The sequence below is a fragment of the Carcharodon carcharias genome, chromosome 19, assembly GCF_017639515.1.
Source record: "Carcharodon carcharias isolate sCarCar2 chromosome 19, sCarCar2.pri, whole genome shotgun sequence".
Lineage (NCBI taxonomy): Eukaryota > Metazoa > Chordata > Chondrichthyes > Lamniformes > Lamnidae > Carcharodon > Carcharodon carcharias.
This window is the reverse complement of record NC_054485.1, coordinates 28438944-28461521: the sequence shown is the minus strand read 5'-3', so window position 1 is coordinate 28461521 and position 22578 is coordinate 28438944. Positions and strand designations below refer to the sequence as shown.

At 44.2% G+C, this 22578-nt stretch overlaps 1 protein-coding gene across 1 annotated transcript in view; it reads right to left on the bottom strand.

The window, feature by feature from the left end:
- Nucleotides 1-396: 396 nt before the first annotated feature.
- fndc5a (fibronectin type III domain containing 5a) overlaps nt 397-22578 on the bottom strand; it is a 95948-nt gene continuing 73766 nt past the window's right edge. The window contains exons 4-6 of the mRNA XM_041213209.1: nt 20752-20844; nt 15467-15600; nt 397-1641 (exon numbers count right to left, since the gene is read on the bottom strand). Coding sequence (XP_041069143.1) covers nt 1600-1641; nt 15467-15600; nt 20752-20844 — 269 coding nt within the window. The 3' untranslated portion in view covers nt 397-1599. The remainder of the gene's footprint in view (nt 1642-15466; nt 15601-20751; nt 20845-22578) is intronic.

Here is a 22578-nt window from a genome sequence, read left to right as displayed (position 1 = left end):
ACAATTAAGAGACCTATTAAGGCCCTTAATCAATAAATTGAATTGAATTTTTCACTGCCATCCAATCTTGTAGTTAGCAGGTGGGCGAAAAGGCCAAGCTGCCTTTGCGTTTTTTGCGAAAGCTCATCCACAGGCGGGGTGAGGTTTCGACCACTGATTTAAAAAAAAAACTTTTAAAACTCATTTTTAACATGTCCCTGCTCCTGTGACAGAGCCACATGAACAGCCACATGTTTTCCTTATTTTTCCAGTCTTTATTTTTAATGTCAAAAATCTTCAGCCCCCTGAGGCAGCTCTGTGCCTACAGGGAGCTTCCAGTGAGTGCACCCCCGCGCATGTACTGACATCCGCGCTAGCCCTCCTCCCTCCCTCCCCCCACCCAGGCAGCACCGAGCGTTTCAGCATGCAATTCACGCCTGCTAGCGGGGCCTGATCACGGGTGACGGTTGATTTTGCTCTCGGGCCTGCCTGTCACACCCACCTGACGAGGTAAAAATCCTGCCCATAGGCCCTAAAGTTTGTGCAATTTCCATAATGTGCATTAAATTAATTATGTTCTGAAATGTATCTATGCATGGATAATGAATACAAATCATCAAGTCTTTAGTAATTGTTCTCTGCTTCCTAGTTTGATAGAAGTCCACATTTCAGTTATGAAGAAAAGGATAAAGAAAAGTTCTTAAAATGCCCAATTTTTGTAACTAGTAGTATGGTCATTTTTTATATTAAAGTTAAAGGTGCTCTATTCTTTGTTATACGAATAACTAAAAAGTTACACAACTGCTATAATAAGTAAGCAAATACTTCCAGAAGGCTGCTCAGAGTTAATGGTTCATGGGCAGAGAGAAATAAAAAGAACTCATTAAGAAAGTGCTATCTCTTTCTATATGTCTATCATATTTTCTTACAGCTTGAAAGCCCCAAAAAATCATTTTTATAAGCAAAGCTGAGAGTTAGGGTCATTGAAGGTGGCGATATAAAATCTAATATCATCATAATCTTTGCAATAAACATGTTCTTGAACTTCAAAAGTCATCTTGCCAGTCCTTGTAGAAAAACTAACTCAGCCTGTACTGAGCAAACCCTCACTAAAGTGGCACCATTTTAGAAACTGTTGTCAAAATCACATTCCTCACTATGAAGAGATATTGGACATTTGAAATATGCATGATAGCCTGTAGTTTAAGGTTTGCAAGACAGTCCCCTGGCAACCATTTATAATTCTTTTGTAAACCATTTATAATTCATTCGATGAACTGTCAGTGAGAAAACTATGTACGTAGGTAACCATTTCTTAAATTATTTCTGTATTAGTGAGTCCCTTTGCAAGAACACAAAGATAAAAATCTTTATTAAATTACCTTCTGTCATATTATATAAAAATGCTCAAAACTTTAGGGGTCTTCTTTTTCACAGGTGAGAAATCAAATAGTCTCCTGTCCTTGATGAAGATGATCATTTTCAATAAATCTTGATTGTTGTGTGCTTTTAAATCTATTTATGAAGCAGGACTCTCCTTCTATTCAGAAGCCAACGGCTCCCTCCCAAGAGAAACCAGGTTAATGGATTAATTAAACCATCTTCTTAGCTGTACAGCAGTCAGGCTTCAATGATATTTACAGAAGGCTTGTTCTTTGGAAACTGAATAAAAGGATGAAATTGTTATTTAGAACAACATTTCAATTATCAGCACTTCAGACCACACATTGTCAAGTCTGGCTCTATGACTGGGGACAATCTGTATGATCCTTGTTCATTTGAGAGCTCAAACATTTGTTAGGAGATATTTCATCAACAAAATGTCAATCTATCATAGAATATTACAAGAATCGAAGGAGGCCATTCAGTCCATTGAGTCTGTGCAAGCTCTGTTGAAGATTTAGCCCATTCCCACTATCTTTTCCCTTTACAGGTGTTAATTGATTCTACTGTTTTATTTTAGGTTTCCAACATTCAAAGTTTTTTTGTTTTTATTAGGAAGAAGGCTTTTTAAAGTTATATTATTCTGCCTTTAGGTCAGTTCTGCTACGTACCAATTGCAATTCTTTCCCTTTCTCTAGCTTGAAGGGTTGATCAGCCTGGGTCACACCCTATGATTGGTTGAAAAGATGTCTACGTCTGATTGCCAGGATTGGGTCTGAAATAACCTCTTCCTTCTAACACTCAGTCATGTATTTAAGACAATCTACTGATTCTGTTGATCAATATTCTGGATCTAGGGCTGTGTTTATAAGCATTGAGAAAATCAAATTTCCTGAGTACAAGTCACAGCCTCTTTGAGAGCTGTTTTGAATATCTAATTCTTCATCAATCGCATTAGGTGACAGTGTTAGCTATTTTGCTTTTACGCTCAACTAAGCTGAGCACAACAGACAACACCTAATTTTAAGCCTGCCATTCATGTGCAACTAAGGCAGACTTAATAAAAATCTACAATGTTTACACAAATCCTGACTTCTATTTGGTGATAAAGAGATTGCATCTGTGATATCACTAGCATTATTTTGACTGTCACATTAGCAATATTTACACTACCTGCATATTCTATGAGTCATCAATGTAGCCATCTGTCTCTAGTTGCAAATAACATTGTAGAGTTTAATGCTTGGAACACGTTTTCTACAAGTCATCTTTGTACTGTACAGTTCAATCTGCTGGCAGTCTTAAACAATGTAAAACATTTGGCTACCATTTTGAAACTTTATTTATTTTCTACATTCTGATGTAAGGCCTTTATACAAAAGGTAAACTTATTCTTTCTTTAAGTTCTGATTAAATATTCCCAGAATACTTTGACTTCAGTTGTTTCAAATTTCCAAGATGCACTGATTTATTAAAATACTTCACCTTTCGCCTTTTGGAAGTATGAGCTCAGATATCCTATGGCAATGCTGAAAGGTATGAAATGCTATTTATGGAAATATACTGATTCTTAGTTTGGAAGGTGAGGTCCAATTGAGTATCCGTGAGATTATTATACTTTGTACCAATTGATCCAGGTATATCATGAAGCATGTGTTTGATATTCCATTTCTTCCACATTTGCTGACTCACTGCTATGTTCACTTTTATTTCCATGCAGTACGACAAAAATTTAACAATGATACTACTACTTCCCTTTGGGCATCATCCATTGTCACTGGGCATTTCCTTAGGTGTCCTACTATTTGTGAAAAGGTTTTAAATTGGAAGCCATTTGTGGAAATATTTTAAATATCCATAAAAGTTCCACGCACACAATGCACTTTGCAAATATTATATGAATAAAATCCATTTGGGCATCCTTTGCTTTTGAGGCAAAATGGCTTCCAATTTAAAACCTTTTCACAAGATCAAAAGGACTCTTAATAATTTGAGAGACACACATCAATGAGCTTTCCAAAACCATGACCTTTACTGCCTGGAAGAACAAAGGCCGCAGGCACATGGGAGCACCACCACCTGCAAGTTGACCCAATTCACACACCATTCTGACTTGGAAACATATTGCCATTCCTTCATCGTTTCTGGGTCAAAATCCTGGAACTTTCTCCTTAAGAGTACACTCCTTAAAACCACACAAACTGCAGGGGCTCAAGAAGACAGTTCATGCGCACCACCAATAAGGGTTGGGTAATAAGGGGTGGGCAATAAATGCTGGCCTTGTCAGCGATGCCCACATCCCACGAGTGATAAGAGAAAAATACCCAATGTGTGGTTGTGCCTTTAGGATGAGGGAACTGAATTTAACAGTATAGAAGTGAAGGCCAAGTTCATGTTATTACAGAATTCAAACTCACTCATTTTTCTGAGAACTGCTTTATCCAATTCGGGGTTTTGGGGAGTCAAAGTCTATCCCAACAGGCAATGGGCACTAGGCAGGGCTCACCCACGACAGGATGCTGGTCCATCACAGGGCACACATACACACACTGGGGGACAAGTTACCATAGCCAATCCACCTAACCAGCACAACCAGCACCCGGCAGAAACCCACACAGACACGGGGAGAATGCGCAAGCTCCACAGAGACAGACACCTGATATCAGGATCGATCCCAGGTCCCTGGAGCTGTGAAGCAGCCGTGCTAACCACTGTGCCACCGTGTTGCTCAGAATTCAAACTAAATGATGCAAATATAATAATGGCTATGATATAGTTGAAGGAGGCCATTGGGCCCACCTCACCTATTCAGAAGTACACCACAATCGACCATGACAGCAGCCATTTGTTCCTGTAGCCACTTTTATCATTGATGGATATCACTAGCTCCTGAAGCATAGCCTATCTACTGTTGTAAATTTAGCAGTTTATCTTTGGTGTTCACTTGCTGCATGGCACTCGCACAATATAAAAGCAGCTTTAAATTAATTTGAGATTTTGCTTTCATTACACCATGTGGAGATTTGTTCCATATGCTGATCACACTTAAGGCATCAGTCCTGAATTTACATTGCACTAATTTGGACCAGCATTTCTTGTTTTACCATCATGATTTGGTCTGAATCAATGCACTAAATTTACTTTTTCAAGACATTTACAATTTCATACAGTAATGCTCTGATGCCAGTACCACAAAATTTTAAATACAAGTTAAATAAACCTAAGTGCTTAAAATCAGGAAACAAACTACCATTATTTCTAATTCACTGTAACTACTAACCAATGTGCACAATATGGCAGATATATAACCTCATTTTAGTTATACTGAGTGGATGACAACACTAACACAAGGAAAGCTACTTGGCCGGTTATGTGTCTAGTTTATACTAGCGGCTTATACTTACTGCTGTACATGACTCACAAGATGATTTACAACGCTTTACATGGATTAGCCTCAAGGTACTTCTCATTCTGATTGCAAACAACAACAACTTCCATTTATAAAGCATCTTTAATGTAATAAAATGTGCCAAGGCACCTCTAAGGAGCTTAACCAAACAAAATTTGATATCGAGCCACATGAAGAAATATTAGGTCAGATGACTTGGTCAAAGAGGTAGGTTTTGAGGAGAACCTTAAAGTTGGATAGAGAGGCAGAAGGGTTTAGAGGTGGAATTCCAGAACTTAGAACCAAGACATACCAAGAAAGGCCTGCATAAAATGGCAGCGCGGAGCCGATCACATGAGGTGATCAGACAAGGATGGCTCCAGGAATCTCACCAGCCTGGGAGGTGGTCACAAGGGAGGTCAGTTCATCAGGCACCTGCCCCAGAAACACCACCCAGTGTAGGAAGAGGATGAAAGATCTCATCCACTCTGCCAAGGTAAGTCAACCTTCAGCTCACTCCAATCTCACACCCTCATCATGGCATCATGCTCTCAAAGGGTAACACTGCTCGGGGATCTCACACAACATGAGCAGGGAGCACATCAGCACTGATTGTCTCATGGACATTTTAACATCACCAGCATCTCATAATCATGCTGCACAAACTCCTTCCTCAGTCCTTACTGGGGAGGGCTCAGCACAAACAGACCAGGCATGCATGCTTCCCAACCTCTGCTCCATCCCCTCTCATCACATCCAATCCATTTGTCTTCATGCAGGCCAAGCTCACCCGAAACCAGAGGGGGAGATCCCAAATGGGAGGAGGGATGGCTGACATCCAGGAGCTCTCCAAATTCAAGGAGGAAGCTGCGAGTTGGCAGGGGAGGACAGAGATCGTTCCTGTAGGGAAGGCGAGATTAGCATCTCCCAGCAAACCACTATGGATGAGCTCTCCATGAGATGATCACATCCTGACATTCATAGTGAGTGACTTACAATCTTGTATTCAGCCTGTTCTTGAACTAAATCTATCTTCTCTCTCTTACAGGCAGCAGCAGGTCCAGTCAGACCAGCAGAGCCAACATAAGTCCCAGCCCACCTCAGGGGAGGATGCTGAGGGAAAATCTGAAGAAGATCTGTCATTGCGTTTACCTGCACTCTCCACCAGCGTAGAGACACATACCTCAGTTGGTCATTGTTCCAGGGTCACTTTCTGGGGAACACCTCACAGACACGTCTCCACAGCAACCGGAGGAAGTGACAGCCCAGGTCTCTGGCCCTCAGATGACTGCTGGAGATCAGGCACCCACTGAGTCGGAGTCAGATTATGTGCTTCTACAAGTGACCATCGAAAAAATGCTTGAGATACAATGAAAGGTGGCGGAAAATCAGGTAGAGTTGCAAGAGGCAGTCAGCACACTAGAGCAAAAGATGGAAGTGTCCGTCCACATTTTGTCTGAAGACATGGCTCCAACATACAATTGCCTCGAGGTCGCCAAGGCAATGGTGGCATCCACCTTGGAGACCTTGGTCCTGCAGATCCTGCCGGATTTGTGCTCGGACCTGTACTCCATCACCAGAGGCAATGGTGGGATCCAACAGTGGCTAGGTGGGATGAGGCAGGGCACCTTAACCTCCCATCAAATCCCCTTCTCCTCAGGGAGTCAGGGAGGGGCCCTCGGGCACTGGCAGGGAGGATGAGTGTCAGCTGGACACCCTGGGGGCCTCCACACAGGACACTCCAAGGGTGCCCAGATACTCTAAATCCCCTCTGCCTGTGACCCAATTAACTTCAGCTGGTCAGGCCAAGGAGCGCACCTGTCCCACAGCAGGAGACACTGATCAGGCTGGGGCCCTCGTGGCCTTGGGCCTCCACAGGACGTTCACTAAGGTAACCTCAGACCAGGGTGCCTCCAACTCTGCTGCGGATGCTGGGGCTTTACCCAGATGTAGCGGTAGTGTTAGAAAAATTAAGAAACTTTGACATCACTTTTGGGTCATGGCTGTTCAATCACCATCTGTATCATGCACCTTTGTAAATACCTTTGCTGTTCATGAGAATGGCCTGGTCATTTGAAGGTGTCGTGCATATGTATCTATGTTCCCTCTTATTGCAGGGGTGAGTATGTTCCCACTCAGTGATTGCCTCCCTTTGAGAGCCTCACATTTATGTGATGTGTAGCTGACTCATGATAGTTACTCAACCTTTGTGTTATGTCAGGGAGTTGTGTCAAACTCTTTACTGGCAGTGTTTGCAAAATGCGTTAGTAACCTGTACTCCTTATAAGACAACATGGAGTTAGTCGTGGTCAATAACCCTGGAGGGTTAGCTGTAATTGTTCTCAAAATGAGATGGCTGTCTTCATTAGTAGAGGTAAAGGACAAGACCTGCAGTCATGATGGTCTCTCCAATGAATTTGCTATCATTGTGTCATTGGCACGTCTTCCACGTTGTGCTTCTTCAATAGTATCCTCACGTGGAATCTGACCCTCATCTCCCTCTTCACTTTCCTGCACTTCCTGGTCTTCCTGGATCCGAGCGGCTCTCAGCTTCCTCCATGTCTCCCTCTGGCAAGGGATCCCCCCCTTGAAGCACCAGGTTGTGAAGGGCATAGCAGACCATAATTATGTGGGACATGCTCTGTGGAGAATATTGCAGAGATCCAACTGAGTGGTCCAAACTTCAGAAGTGCATCTTCAGGATGCCAATGGTCTGCTCGATGATTGAACGTGTTGAGCTATGCACCACATTGTATCCCTCTTCCAAGGCACTCTGAGGACAATGCTCAGGGTGTTTTGAACCATTGTTTGAGTGGGTACCCCTTATTCCCAAGAAGCCAGCGCTATAATCACTGAGGCCCTTCAAATATTGACCACGAACTGAACTGGACCAGCCATATAAATACTGTGGCTACAAGAGCAGGTCAGAGGCCAGGAATCCCGTGGCGAGTAACACACCTACTGACTCCCCAAAGCCTGTTCACCATCTACAGAGCACAAGTCAGGAGTGAGATGGAATAATCTCCACTTGCCTGGATGAGTGAAGCTCCCACAACACTTAAGAAGCTTGACACCATCCAGGACAAAGCAGCCTGCTTGATTGGCACTCCATCTACAAACATTCATTCTCTCCACCACCGATGCAGTGTCAGTAGTGTGTACCATCTATAAGATGCTCTGCAGGAACTCACCAAGGATCCTTAGGCAGCACCTCCCAAACCCATAACCGCTATCATCCAGAAGGACAAAGGCAGCAGACACCTGGAAGCTCCCCTCCAAGCCACTCACCATCCTGACTTGGAAATTTATTGCTGTTCCTCTGCTGTTGCCAGCTCAAAATCCTGGAACTCCCTCCCTAACAGCACTGTGGGTGTACCTACAGCAATTCAAGAAGACAACTCACCACCACCTTCTCAAGGGCAACTAGGAATGGGCAATAAATGCTGCCCTAGCCAGCGATGTCCACATCACATGAATGAATAAAAGAAAAAATATGAGGCACCTGGGGAGTGACTCAGGATGTGTGAGTCATGGGAACTCCCAGGGTACCTGGCATAAACGTGCATGATGTGCTTCTGATGATCACACACCAGTTGAACATTCAGGGAGTGGAACCCTTTCCTGTTGATGAACATCAGGGGCTGCTGCCATGGAGCTCTCAAAGCCACATGTGTGCAATCGATTGCGCCCTGTACTCTAGCGAAGCCTGAGATAGCTCCAAACCCAGAAATCTAACAGACTGACTAGCTTCATTGAGTGTAAACTTCACATAATGATGAGCCTTACTATTGGGGACATCTATCACCTCCTTGAGATATTTATGTGCTGAGGACTGTGAAATGCCGTATAGATACACTGTGGGTCCCTAGAACGAACCACGGGTAAAAAAATTGAGTGCGGTGGTGACCTTCAGGGGCACTGACAGGAGATGTCCTCCCAGTCCATGGGATATCAGGTCCTCTCACAGGATGTGGCAAATGTGACCCAGCACATATTCTTCTCCTCCTCAATCGGAACACCGCCATCAAGAAGGCAGCATTGAGCGCAGGCTCCATTATTCATCCTCCTTCTTCCTGTGGACTGATAGATGCAACAGATTAAAGAATACTGGGCAAATTTAGTAGACTTCCCACTTGTACACAAAAAGCCACTTCCATGCCCTAGAGCTGTGTCTGTACTACTAGCTTGTCACTGATACAGCCTTGTAGCTGAGGTACAAACCCCCAGATCTAGGTGACCAAGACGCCAACCTTGACACTTGACATCTCAATCCCACAGAAATTGGAAGAGGTTTGGACACACTCATGAAAAGTGTCACCTTACCAAAGGCACTCCTGCAACCTCTTATATACTAATTCAGGTTTACTTGCACATGAGCAATGGCTGGATGCCCTTTGGTTCATTATCCACGCCAAATGGAGAAAGCACATTAGAGGTTTTCATTGATGATCTGGTAGATATGCATCTGCTGTGCTTCCTTTACAGTTGCCTGCATTTTCCATCATCACATTCCTCTCTGTTAATACTCAAATGGAGCAGCTGTATTGTGAAGCCAATGACTCCTGCAGTCTCTCATTAAAGCACACCAAAAGGCAATGGCTCCAATTGCACCTTGCCAAGGAAGTCTCCTTTTTTCTCAGCTCTGACTCTATTTCAATGTTGTGACTCTAAGCAGTTTGAGGGTGCTCTCTGAAAGGACCTCTTAGCCCAGCCGTGGGCTCCTCTCACACTGCCTCAGACTCCTCCCATGCAGATTCTTTTCCAGTTTTGATTTCAAACTGCGCCATAACTTTGTGCTTTCAAGTTGGTGCTGCATTTTTATTTTGGGACCAGCTTTGACCCTCCCCCCGTCAGTGTTCGGGTCCCTCCAATCTTCCTGGAATCTCACCAAGTGCAGGTAGACCTCCCTCTGGTTATTCTCCAGCCTCCCCCAGTAACCCTGGATCCCATTGTCATTGTGGTGGACATTCCAGCCTTGCCCCCCCGACCGAACCCATCAATGTTGACATCCCCGTGACCCAGGTGGACCTCATCTCTTCCCATCTCGAAGCCGTGTGCATGGTCACATACACAGGAGAGGCCCCTCAGGAGAACTTTGAGTACCCCCCTCTTTATGATGTTTTCCCCATTTACAGGCTGCAGATGCCTCCGCTAACCATGACCATACCGTCTGCAGCCCAGTACCAATCCAGGCAACTCCATGGCCACTGACTGTAAGACCATGACCAAGCCCTGCACACCAAGTCGTGCCTTGTCCCAACACAGGTCTTGCCTCTCCCTGAAGCAGAAGAACGATGTGCATGCTATGCATAGCCCTGTGGCATGGCCCGCAAAGCCCCAGGACTGTCTTTAATCTCTCACCCAAACCTGTTGGCTCCAGACCAGGCACTATGACTGTCTTTCAGGTCCCTCATGACTGATCACAACACAGTCTCCCTTTCCCCCACCCACCTCCATGAGTCTCTGTGCAATCCATTCCTCTGGTGCCACACTAACATAATCCCTCCTTCCTATTCCGGAGCCTGCGTATACTCCCTCCCAGTTATACAGTTCGATTCCCACACATCCCCTTGTGTATCTGCATTCTAGTCATCCATGTCGGGCTCCAGCTTCACCAGCCTCAGTCTCCCTTCTGCCTGCTACCATCCCACCCCCGCCCCTCCATACTGCATTACCCCCCCATTTCTCTGTCATCCTTTACACACCCACGTAACCTGCACCCACCCAAACCCCACCACCGCGCCCCCCCCACACCCCCCCCCGGCCCGCTCCCCTCAACCTGGTTGCATTGCTGGTCTCTGTTTGAAGGTGCAGCCCTGCCTGAGAGCCGCTGCACAGTGGTGTCCCCCCAGAGTACGGAGCCACCATCGTGAGCAGACCAAGCCCACATCCTCAGCAATGCGTTGTTACGCTGCTATCGCTAAGAAACCGAAGCAGCACTGTTGCAGGTAGGTGTTGAATGTTCTCAACGCAAAGTCATGAGCAAAGTGAGGGCGGGCCAGTGCATGCCACTTATTTCCAAACATGTTTTAGAAGACGTCTAACTGGTCTAAATTCCCGTTGGCGTGACGCAAGATTGGAAGGCGGAACGTGATTTTGGCAAGTAGCCTTTTTAATGAGTATTCGTGACATGGTAATTCATGCAAATGGCGCTCCCGACATTGATCTGCGGGAAACCAGACCCGTCATCAGCCCACCATGAAAGGGTGAGGGGAAAATTCCAAACTGCTTTCCCACTGGCAGTAATCCGATTTTTGGCCTCCCTCTGAATTTTCCACTCCCCCAGCCACGAAACCCATCGCTGGCAGGAGGGGAAAATTCTGCCGTGAATTTCTTTTAGTGATCAAAAGATTTATTTCTGCTTTTGCCATTCACTTATACTTCACAAATGCTGCAGGCAAAATAATGTCATAAACTTGTAAATTAGAAAGCTTTCAGAAGATGCACACTCTTCTTTTGCCTATATTGCTCCCTTTCTGTGCCAGCTCTTTTAACACAGGAATCAATTCCAGCATGAACTGTTGTGACAGAGTTAACATTGCAAATATCGCAGTTATTTCTGATACTGTGACAAAATTTCAGAATTCATTAGGAGCTAGCTCTGGAGCATCTTTCTATTGTTGTTTGCTGTTGCTTCTGTCACTATAGTGATCCTTACTCAGACTCCCAATAACTTTCTCTTGCTGAGTTCCTTCAACATCACCTCCTAAACCACACTTTGATGGTCCATGATCTTTGCCAGGAATTTTTGGGCAGGGTAAAAAAGAGCCGTCTACGGTGCTTCTGTACTTTTACCTGACTAAAACTTTCAATGGACAGCAATTTTCATAAATTGCTGGTTATAAAAACAACATCCTGGAGAATTTCTGTTCCAACGAATTGACATAGTCATTGACCTCCCAGTCTGAGGGGGATTTTACGAGGATGATGACTAAGCCAACTGCTGAAAGCATGAGACACAGGCAAAGTGTGTCTAAATACAGTTTACTGTATGCAGCCTTCTGAAGATTTGGTTTGGATTGCCACTAACATCATTTATTCCATCTGATACAAAATGTACCAGTGAATGAAGTATTGATGTAAACATATGTGCAAATGATAAAATAAAAGGCTTGTAATAGTGAACAAACTGAAATAATGGGTGGAATTTTATGTGGAGATGCATACCCCACCCACCTCCCCCCCCCAGCTGAAAAGGTGGGGGCAAGCCCCTCTCCACTTGGCTGGGTGGCCCCTCAGTGATCTAACCATTGTTGGGTCATTAATTGATTCAGGGCGGATCTTCTAACTCCACCTGGGAGCGGTGGCCACTGCTGGATGTACAGACAGTCCTCAGCAAAGCGGACATGGCAGGTGCCCACGAGGGGGTGGAGGGAATATGAAAGGTGGAGGGAGCTACCTTGGAGTAAGGCCTCAGTTGGGCACAACGTGCCTGAACAGGAGGGACCCCCCCACCCCCCCCCACCTCATTTCAGCCCACAAATGTGGACACCTCACATGAATGGTAAAATACAAGAGAAGGTGGGAGAAGGACTTTGTGGCCATTAATTGATTAATTAAGGGCCTCAGTTGGCCCAAGGGCAGGTGGGCCACCCGATGCCTCTCCTGCCACTGGTAAAATACCAATGGAGGCGGGGAGGCAACAGGCATGTATCTGCAACCATGGCACCTAATTTTCTGCACCACCCGCACCCCCCCACCACCTGCTTTCCAGACCACTCCTGAGATGGCAGGGGCGGAGGCTGTAAAATTCTACCCAATATTCTTTGCACCTGACTTGAAGGCAAATGAAAAGGACAACCATAGGCATTATTGTTCTTAAACAATACATAAAGCCTAGGGCCTAGGAACTGGCTGCCATTTTCCACCTGAATATGAATGTGATACAATCCAATTTCTAAGCCATGATTTTTATATATTGGAGGCACTGAAGTATATTTATTGAAGTCCTTGGGTCAGTAGTGCTCTCATCTCCTGCAGAGTAAAGGTCAGGGGCGCTGTTATTTAACTTAAGTACAGAACCGAACAGATGGTGATGTCCTTTTGCAGCATTGTACGGTTCACTCACCATTCTTAAAAGCCGGCCTGGAGTTATGCTTTCCATAAGGCTCTCTTTAAGGTATTACATCCCCTCAGTTGCTCCCAAATCGATGTAATTAAAGTAGAAAGGGCAGGAAAAATTTATTTCAAGGTCTTTCCAGATGCTGCTCTGATACAGGCTGCTAGGAAGTGCATGAAAGTGAGCTATTAATAGCTCTCTCTCCCTTATTATCCTTCCATTAATGCTTGTAGAGAGGCACCTAACCTGTGTGCAGTGATGCGGCTGAGATCTAAACTCAACTGCATGGGAGAAAACCAAACCAGCATATTGTCAGCATTTTGTTTCCTAGGTAGCTAACGTGAGTCATTTGACCTCAGCTTCACCCAAAATATATAGGTAATGGGCTGTATGTAAATACATCCATAATACATATAAATTCACTTGTGGATTATATTAAAAACATTTTAAGGTAATTGGCAAAAGAGCCAGACAGGATGGAAAAATGCTTTATGCAATAGTTGTTATGCTCTGTGATGCGCTGCCTGCAAGGTTAATTAGGGATGGGCCATGCCAGCAACATTCACATCCCAAGAAAGGATAATGAAAAAAGCAGATTCGAGTACAACTTTCAAAAGGGAACTAGATAGTCTTGAAGCAGAAAAATATGCAGAGCTATGGGGAAAGAATAGGGGAGTGGGACTAGTTGGATAGCTCTAACAAAAAGCCAATATAGGCATGGTAGAATAAATGCTCCCTGTAATTCTATGATAATTTTAAATGAAGTTGACACTATCCGGAAAACTGTCATGGGCACAAAACTCCCTAGTTAAAGAAGTAGGTGAACTGACTGTAATAGGGCAACTTTTACACCTCCAGAGATGGTACAATCAACATTGCTAGATAACAACTGCATCAGGTAAATTTGGCCTGTTAGCCAGATGGACAGTGGGGTATAATAATTTAGTAGCTCCAGCCAGTGGAACAAAAAGCTGTAATGCCTTTTTTTGGTAATGTACTGTGGAAGCCCTGCCTTTTGTTAAAGCCTTTAATGATGCCAATGGTCAGTGCATCCTAGTGTCACATAAACACTGTATAAGTACTTAGCGAAAACTATTACCCAATATTCATAAGTTTGTTGCTGGCATTCGACTACCACAGCAAATTGCCACTCCCACGCTTGGTTGAGGCTAGGGAGCTCACCAAAAATACTTAAATGACCCCTCAGGCTGGATCCTAAACCCAAAATCCGTGGCTCATGTTTGTAACGGGAGGAACCTCATCCATGATGGAAATAAGCTCCAATTCTGCAAAGAATGGGCAATTTGGACCTGCCTGTTGATTTTTGAGGATAGAGAGTAAAGGATAGGCTTCTGAGCAGGGAAGTGATGACGGTGCTTTTGAAAGGAGTTGGAATAATGCCTACAGAAAGAGAAATGTCGGTAAGAACGAGGTTGAGAAAGGAAAATCGGTTGTTCAGAAGCTGGTTGGAAGTGGGTCAAGGGAACAGGTGCCATGTTTCATGGAGGGAATAAATCCAATGAAGCCTTCATGGAAATGAGGAGGAACTGAACAGTTTGGAAGGTGCAGCTACTGAGGGGGTGGTGGGGGTGGGGCGCAGCAGGTGGTGTTGTGTGTCGGGGATGGTGCAAAAGAGGAGAATACAGAGGAAAAGGAAATAGCTGAGCAGATGGACTCCGACTTGTAAACAGAATGAGGTCTGACAAAGTTGACTTCTGTTACACTCTCTTATTCCTCAACATAGGGCTGTTCAATCCAATACTACTGATGACAGTATCTGGACAGGATGACTGTGTTAACAATTCATGAATATTTGTCTTCTTATTTTTGTATTGATAAGAAAATGGAATATTCTTGACTTCAACTGATCAAGCGCAGATAGTATTCTGTACATTTGGAGATACTACAAGCAGCTCTAGATGGGATTAACTGCTCTTATAGTTCTATTCAAAGGTTTATTGAAGTTCATCTGCTTTCATGTTATTCATTGAATGCTGCAGAGAGGCTTATTGATTGCAGTGTAGGAAACAGTGCAAACTGTCATATTGCTTATTGTCATCCTCCAGGCATTTTCGTTAAGCTTACATGTAGGTGTGATGGTAAAGGAATTAATGATACAGTCAAATACAAGTCATCTGAAATATTGCATTTGCCTCATTCAGATCCTTCAGCAGCCCCCATGCTTTGTTACAAAAGTATTATGTTTCCTTTTAGAAAGCACCTTCCTGTGGAACCAGCAGAACAGGAACACCCCCTTAACTCCACAGGCATTGCAATTGGTCTAATTTAGAACTTAACAGGAGAGTAAGAGAGCAAGGATCTGGCAATGGCAGAGATGCACATCTGCCTACAGAGAGAAACAGTAGAAGCTGGTACTGTAATAACAAAACAATTGTTTGTTCAAATATGTGGTCGAGGGAAATCAATTTATATGCAACTCGAGGCTGAATTTTATCCATGCAAAAGTTGCTTGGCTTTATATCCAATTCTAATACAAGTAAATTTCTGATTAATGTAAATTGTTAGAAATTTACAATTTGCTGCAGGCATTAATACTAATTGTAGATTCAGCTGTTGATATGGTTTCTTTGCCACTGAGTTACAGAGTTTAGACATATTTATATTTTGCTTGTATGTCAACCAATGATTCCTCTTACCTTGCTGCGTAGTAGCCCTCCTGTTGGGTGCTCTGGTGTGCTGTACTCTGAAGAACTCTTGGCTTTGTCCTTATTATTGTTGGGTTCATTGTCTTTGATGATATCATATTGCCTACAAAATAAGGCTATCACACCTGGCAGACAGACAAAAAGGAGCAATTCTCAGAAAGTAGCAATGTATATGAATAACAACGCCACATTGGGAAAACCCCTCTATGAGAAACCAACGGAGCTACAGGTCAGTTTGATATTCATTGAACACTGCCTTATCAGCAGAATTCTTTTGCATTTACTTACCGCATCAATTAGTCACTTTTGCTAGTTCTTGAATAGCCAGAAGGTTCTGGGTTTAAGTCCCACTCCAGAAGCTTGAGCACAAAATCTAGGCTGACACTGCAGTGCAGTACTGAGGGAGGGCTGCACTGCTGGGGGGTGCCATCTTTCAAATGAGAATTTAAACCTCAGCCATGTCTGCCCTCCCAAGTGGATGTAAAAGATCCCATGGCACTATTTCAAAGAAGAGTAGGAGATTTATCCCAGGTGACTTGGCCATCAGCTATCCTTCAGCCCTCTTCACTAAAAAGTAGGTTATTTGGATCTTATGTCAGACTTTGCTGTACATAAGTTGGCTGCCATGTTTTCTACATTATAACAGTGTCAGCATTTCAAAATACCTCATTGGCTGTAAAGCACTTTGGGGCATCCCAAAATCATGAAAGGTTTTACATAAATATCCATATATCTTTTAAATTTTATTGTTTGTTATAGGAATACCATTCATTGCTTTCTCATCACTGCAACATAACTGAGATGATCCGCTCTTTTAAATGTTCTGCAGATAGCAGTTGAATCATAGTTAGCCATTCAAAAATAAAATTGTATTTGCATATTCTTCATAAAATTGCCGAAATATTTTCCTCAGTCTCCCTGCGCTCTGTAGTAACCCATTGTAAAGTGAAATCTGTCTGGTTCCATGGATTTGATATTCTACTTCATATTATTCAGTGTTACATTAATGTAAGGACTACATCATTCAGTCCATATAATCCATTTTTTATGTAGATGATGAACGCTAGAATTTCTGATTTTATTTCTTTTTTTTTTAGTATAAAGAGTTAATAGATGGGATATGCTAATGTATGACATAGGTGATGATGTACTATTGACATCAATCAGCCATGTGTTAGTCTCTGTCTCTCTCTCTCTCTCTCTCTCTCCTAGGACAAACATGTCTACTTTGTAACCTATAGTACTAATAAACAAGAGTTAAGCAGATACCAGAGAATGTCTAGTCTGTCTATTAAACAAGCCCCTCGTCTAGAGTCCAAGATAGAAGGACACATCACAGAACATTTTTAATATTATATTGGAGGCTGCAATCTTTCCACTAAATTCCAAATGGGATGACAGGAGAGGATGGGGAAATTGCCACTCCACTTTCATTTAACACATTGGGCTGGATTTTAAGTGCACCCAGCAGGTTTGGCAGTTGGGTGCAGGGTACATAAAATATGTTGGGTGGCTTGCCCACCTGCTGCCTGCCCACCCCAAGCTCACCCCAGAATATGTTCATATGTTCAGTGGGTGGGCATTGAAATCAGCAGTCTGCCCACCATTTTTAAGTAACTAATTAAAGGTCAATTTGGCTTGTTCTCAAGCCTACAGACTGGGATAATACACTGCCCATGCCATAATATGGCTGCCGTGGACAGTCAGGCAGGAATGGGCAGATCACTTTTCATGACCTACGTGAACAAAGGTGGGAAGGAATGGGGGCACTTCATTCAGGGGGTGCTCTGCGTGCATCAGAGGCTCCCCTCCAAGGTGCCACCTCCCCTTCCTTCTATACCACCTGCCCATAAGAACCCAGCCCCTCACTCGCCTGTCCCCACCTACCTGGACTGTGGGATCCCTCCCTGCCCTAAACGCCAGGACTTAGCTTCTCTGGGCAGCCATGTCCCTCTACAGCCTTCACCCTGTAGTCCCATGACCGAGCTCATGTGCTGCTGGCAGTGAAGGAGCTGCCGGTCAATCAGATTGGCTGTAAGCTCCCAAGGGTGGGACTTCCTCTGGGGTGAGGGGTGGAAGTTCCATTGTTAGCCAATTTAGCCTGCCCACAGTGTCTTATGGCTGTGGTTTGGGCTTGCACAGACTGGGTCAGCAGTCTGCACCCCCACCTCACCCCCATAAAATTCTGCCCATTACTTCTGGTTTGATCCTGTGGAGCAGCCTCTGGATTTTCCTTCTGGATTGGCTGTTGGACTGTCTGAAAGCACTGTTTTAACATTCTGGATATGAAACCCAACCATAATAGAATTGGTCATGTAAACATTCTCTCAGACAATCTGTTAGTAATGGGACAAAAGCATGTGTTTGTAAATCAGTTTTGACAGATAGAAATATACCCGTAAAACAGCTGTGCATTTGTACATTGATATGGGATACCTATCCAAGTTTTATGAAAAATAAGTTGCACTGAAATTTATGGTCAAAAAGTGCAGAGACCTATTGCATGCATCAGCATGGATGGGGCCATTGTATAAAGTTTAATTCACCACGTTAGCGGAAATAAACCAGGTTAGCTTCATAAGTGCTATTATCATTCTGTTTGTATAATTGGCTGGAATTTTACCAGCCTTGTAAAGGTGGCTTGGGCTATGGGGGTAGGCATAGGAATTTAGAACACAGTGTTGGGTCAGCTCTCTGAGGTCTCCGTGTGTTTTTCCCAGAGGCAGGTGGCCAGCAGCAATGGCTGCCAGCAGCAAAGGGTAGCCAATTAAGGTATTTAAAAGAACAATAAACAGAAGAACAATTCTGGCACTGCATTGGAATTTTACCAACAGTGCACCGGTCCCCTGCTGTTAGAAGACCAACAAAGAATTGGAGGTCACTTCACGGCAGGAGGTTGGAGTGTCTTTGTGCATGACTTCCCAGCTTTTATACTCAGCACCCCTGCCGATGAAGGCAAGCATGCCATATGCCTTCCTGACTACCTTATCCACCTGCGTTGCCACTTTCAGTGACCTGTACATCCAGAACCCTCTGCCCGTCAATGCACTTAAGGTTTCTGCCATTTACTGTATAATTCCTACCTGTATTAGACCTTCCAAAATGCATTACCTTGCATTTTGTCCGGATTAAACTCCATTTGCCATTTCTCCGCCCAAGTCTCCAACCGATCTATATCCCGTTGTATCCTTTGACAATCCTCTTCACTATCTGTAACTCCTCCAACCTTAGTGTCATCTGCAAACTTACTAATTAACCCAGTTACCTTTTCCTCCAAATCATTTACATATACTACAAAAAGCAAAGGTCCCAGCACTAATCCCTGCGAAACACCACTAGTCACAGCTCTCCATTCAGAAAAGCACCCTTCCACTGCTACCCTTTGTCTTCTATGACCAAGCCAATTCTGTATCCATCTTGCCAGCTCACCTCTGATCCCATGCGACTTTACCTTCTGTACCAGTCTGCCATGAGGGACCTTGTCAAAGGCCTTACTGAAATCCATGTATATTACATCCACTGCCCTTCCATCATCGATTATCTTTGTCACTTCCTCAAAAAACTTGATCAAGACACAACCTCCCCTTCACAAAACCATGTTGCCTCTCACTGATATGCCCATTTGCTTCCAAATGGTAGTAAATCCTGTCACAAAGAATCTTCTCCAATAATTTCCCTACCAGTGACATAAGGCTCACTGGCCTGTAATTTCCTGGATTATCCCTGCTACCAATTTTAAACAATGGAACAACATTGGCCATTCTCCAGTCCTCTGGGACCTCACCCATAGCCAGTGAGGATACAAAGATTTCTGTCAAGGCCCCAGCAATCTCCTCCCTTGCCTCCCTCAGTACTCTGGGGTAGATCCCATCTGGCCCTGGGGACTTATCCACCTTAATATTCTTCAAGACACCTAACACCTCCTCTTTTTTGATCTCAACATGATCCAGGCTATCTACACACTCTTCCCTAGACAAATCGACCGCTAAGTCCTTCTCTTTGGTGAATGCTGATGTGAAGTACTCATTTAGCATCTCTCCCATTTCTTCTGGCTCCACACACAGATTCCCAACTCTGTCCCTGAGTGGGCCTACCCTTTCCCTGGCTACCCTCTTGCTTTTTCCATATGTATAAAAGGCCTTGGGATTTTCCTTAATCCTGGTTGCCAAAGACTTCTCATGACCCCTTTTAGCCCTCCTGACTCCTTGCTTAAGTTTCTTCTTACTTTCTTTATATTCTCCATGGGCTTCATCTGTTCCCAACCTTCTAGCCCTTATGAATGCTTCCCTTTTCTTTTTGACTAATCTCACAATATCCTTCATTATCCAAGGTTCCTGAAACTTGCCATGCTTATCCTTCATCCCAGCAGGAACATGCCAGTAGCTGGAGAGGAATTGGACAAGACAAGGGAATGCATTGGTATAGATATTGAGGAGAGTTTTGAAGACGAAGAAAGAGATAAAAAGGTGGAGGAGTTAAGGAGAGAGTTCCAGAAGGTAAGGACCAGAAAGTTTAAGGTCCTGCCACTGTTTGGAGATTGACCTTCTTTGCATCTTCTGTCCTGAGTCATAATAGCAGTGGGAGTCCATTGGCCTATAGGCTAAGGTTGTACAAGTTGGGTGTGGAGAGGTGCTGAAGGGGAGTGAGAATTCTGAATACAGTGTATTTGAGGCATCTGAAGGTTGGTGAACTTAGGATTGATGGGGAACAGCATAGGTCATATCAGAAGAGATTTTGAATTTTGGCCAAATTGAAGGCAAGGTACATTATGGGGGATTGACAAGGAGAACACTTCAGAAGTAAAACTTAAGAGGATAACAATGGAATAGATAAATATATTGGCTGGAATTTTACCAGCCCTGGAAGGGAGTAGGAATGGGGAAGGAAATGTGGATGGTAAATTAAATAGCCTTAGTGATGAGAAGGTACAGGGTGGGGTTATCAGTGGGATCTTGCAACCATGATGCAACTAACAGAACACAAAGAACTTGTTAATTGTTGGCAGTTCAATCCTAGCTGACAAAAGTTTGTAAGCTTATGATCTACATTTAATACACAAATGTATTAATATTTCTTGATTGGACAATAAAAACTTATTAAATACTGAATGAAGCAGTTTTGTAGCATTGCTTGTGATATTCCCTCAGTGTGCAAAAATTCTCCTTTTCAATTTGAAATGAAACACAATCTTCCCACCTTGCCAGTCTGAACAGCAGGCTGAACAAAAATATTTCAGCAAATTCCAAGAAGAAAACTGATGTAGAGCAAACACCCACCTGCCCACATGACTAGAACAACCACGATAATGATCATCTCGCCCATCCTTAGTTGTGCATTACGTTGCTGCAGCGTCTCTGCTGTCACCTCATCTGTAAGACAGAGATCAAACAGCTGTCAGTGAGAGGCATTGGGTAAAATTGGAAGGCAATTAGTAAAAACGAACTCCTGACAAAATATCTGCCAACTTAGCCTGGGATTTATTGGAATGTAAAGTTACTCGTTACATTAAGGAGCATTAAGAATCTTTGAAAACACTCAAATATATGCGATTGCAGGAAAATTACTTGTTGAAATTTTTAATGCTGTACATTGGATGTAGGTTGTAGGATTATAGAATATAAACCATAGACACATTACTACACATATAGGGGGAAGGATTTATTCTCTGCAGTTAGCATCACAGATTTGGTAAAATATGTACTTTGTAAACATGGTCATGGTTTTGCTATATTTAGCAGATGCAGCAAGTCTTCCCCTGTGGCTAGTACCACATTAGATTTCTCTCCCAATTTCCTCCCCTCCCTGCCTCCTCTCTGTGTTCTTGTCCCTCACCATCTGTTTCCCTGTCCCTAACATTATCTGCTTCCAAGTTTGTCTCCATCCTTCTCACAGCAAAAATGAGCGAGGAAACACTGCTAGAGCCAAGTTGCATGAGAGGTAAAACTTGCCTATTTGAATTTAGGGAGTGACAGCAGGGAAATGATGAAGCTTTCAGTGAGGTATAATGGAACAGGGTAGAAGAACTTAGGGGTGGGAGTGGAAAGTTATGGCCATATTTTATTCTGTTTGATTATTTGAATGCAAATTTAGATATGTGTACAGAATGATGAAAATGTGTGCCAGTGGACTGTTTGTCAATGCAATACTGCCCTGCAGGTTGTTCCAATCCAAAAAAGGCTTCAGAAAATGAATAAAATAATTTTTAAAAAAGGCATATTTTGTCATGTTAATCTTTTGTTAAAGGCCAAATAGGAGGGAGATGATTTAACAGGGCATATTTTTTCCAGTCATTCCTGGCATTGGAGCTTAATTTCTTAGTTGTTACCTCACTCAGTGTGGCACCAGAAGCAGCAGCAGTGAGAGGAGTGGCAGTGGGAGGAGAGGCAGTGGCAGCAGCAGCAGTGGGAGGTGCGGCAGTGGGAGGAGAGGCAGTGGGTGGAGAGGCAGTTGGAGGAGCGGCAGTTGGAGGAGCAGCAGTGGGAGGAGAGGCAGTGGGAGGAGAGGCAGTGGCAGCAGCAGCAGTGGGAGGAGAGGCAGTGGCAGCAGCAGCAGTGGGAGGAGAGGCAGTGGGAGGAGAGGCAGTGAGAGGAGAGGCAGTGGCAGCAGCAGCAGTGGGAGGAGAAGCAGTGGGAGCAGCAACAGTGGGAGGTGTGGCAGTGGGAGGAGAGGCAGTGGGAGGAGAGGCAGTGGCAGCAGCAGCAGTGGGAGTGTGGCAGTGAGAGGAGCGGCAGTGGGAGGAGAGGCAGTGGGAGGAGAGGCAGTGGCAGTAGCAGCAGTGGGAGGAGAGGCAGTGGGAGAGAGGCAGTGAGAGGAGAGGCAGTGGGTGGAGAGGCAGTTGGAGGAGCGGCAGTTGGAGGAGCAGCAGTGGGAGGAGAGACAGTGGGAGGGGCAGTTGTGGGTGGAGCAATGGGAGGAGCAGCGCTACTCCACCTAACTCAAAGCCAGTCGTTCTCATCCTGTGCCACCTCCTCCCTTCCCAAAGGGCTTGCCTATAGCTCGGCCCAGCACCAGGTCCACCTGATTTTAGGGAGGCCTCAAAGTTAGCTTCATTGTGTCAGCTGTCCACCATTTTTATGGAAATGTGGCTTGAGGTGCAATTTGGA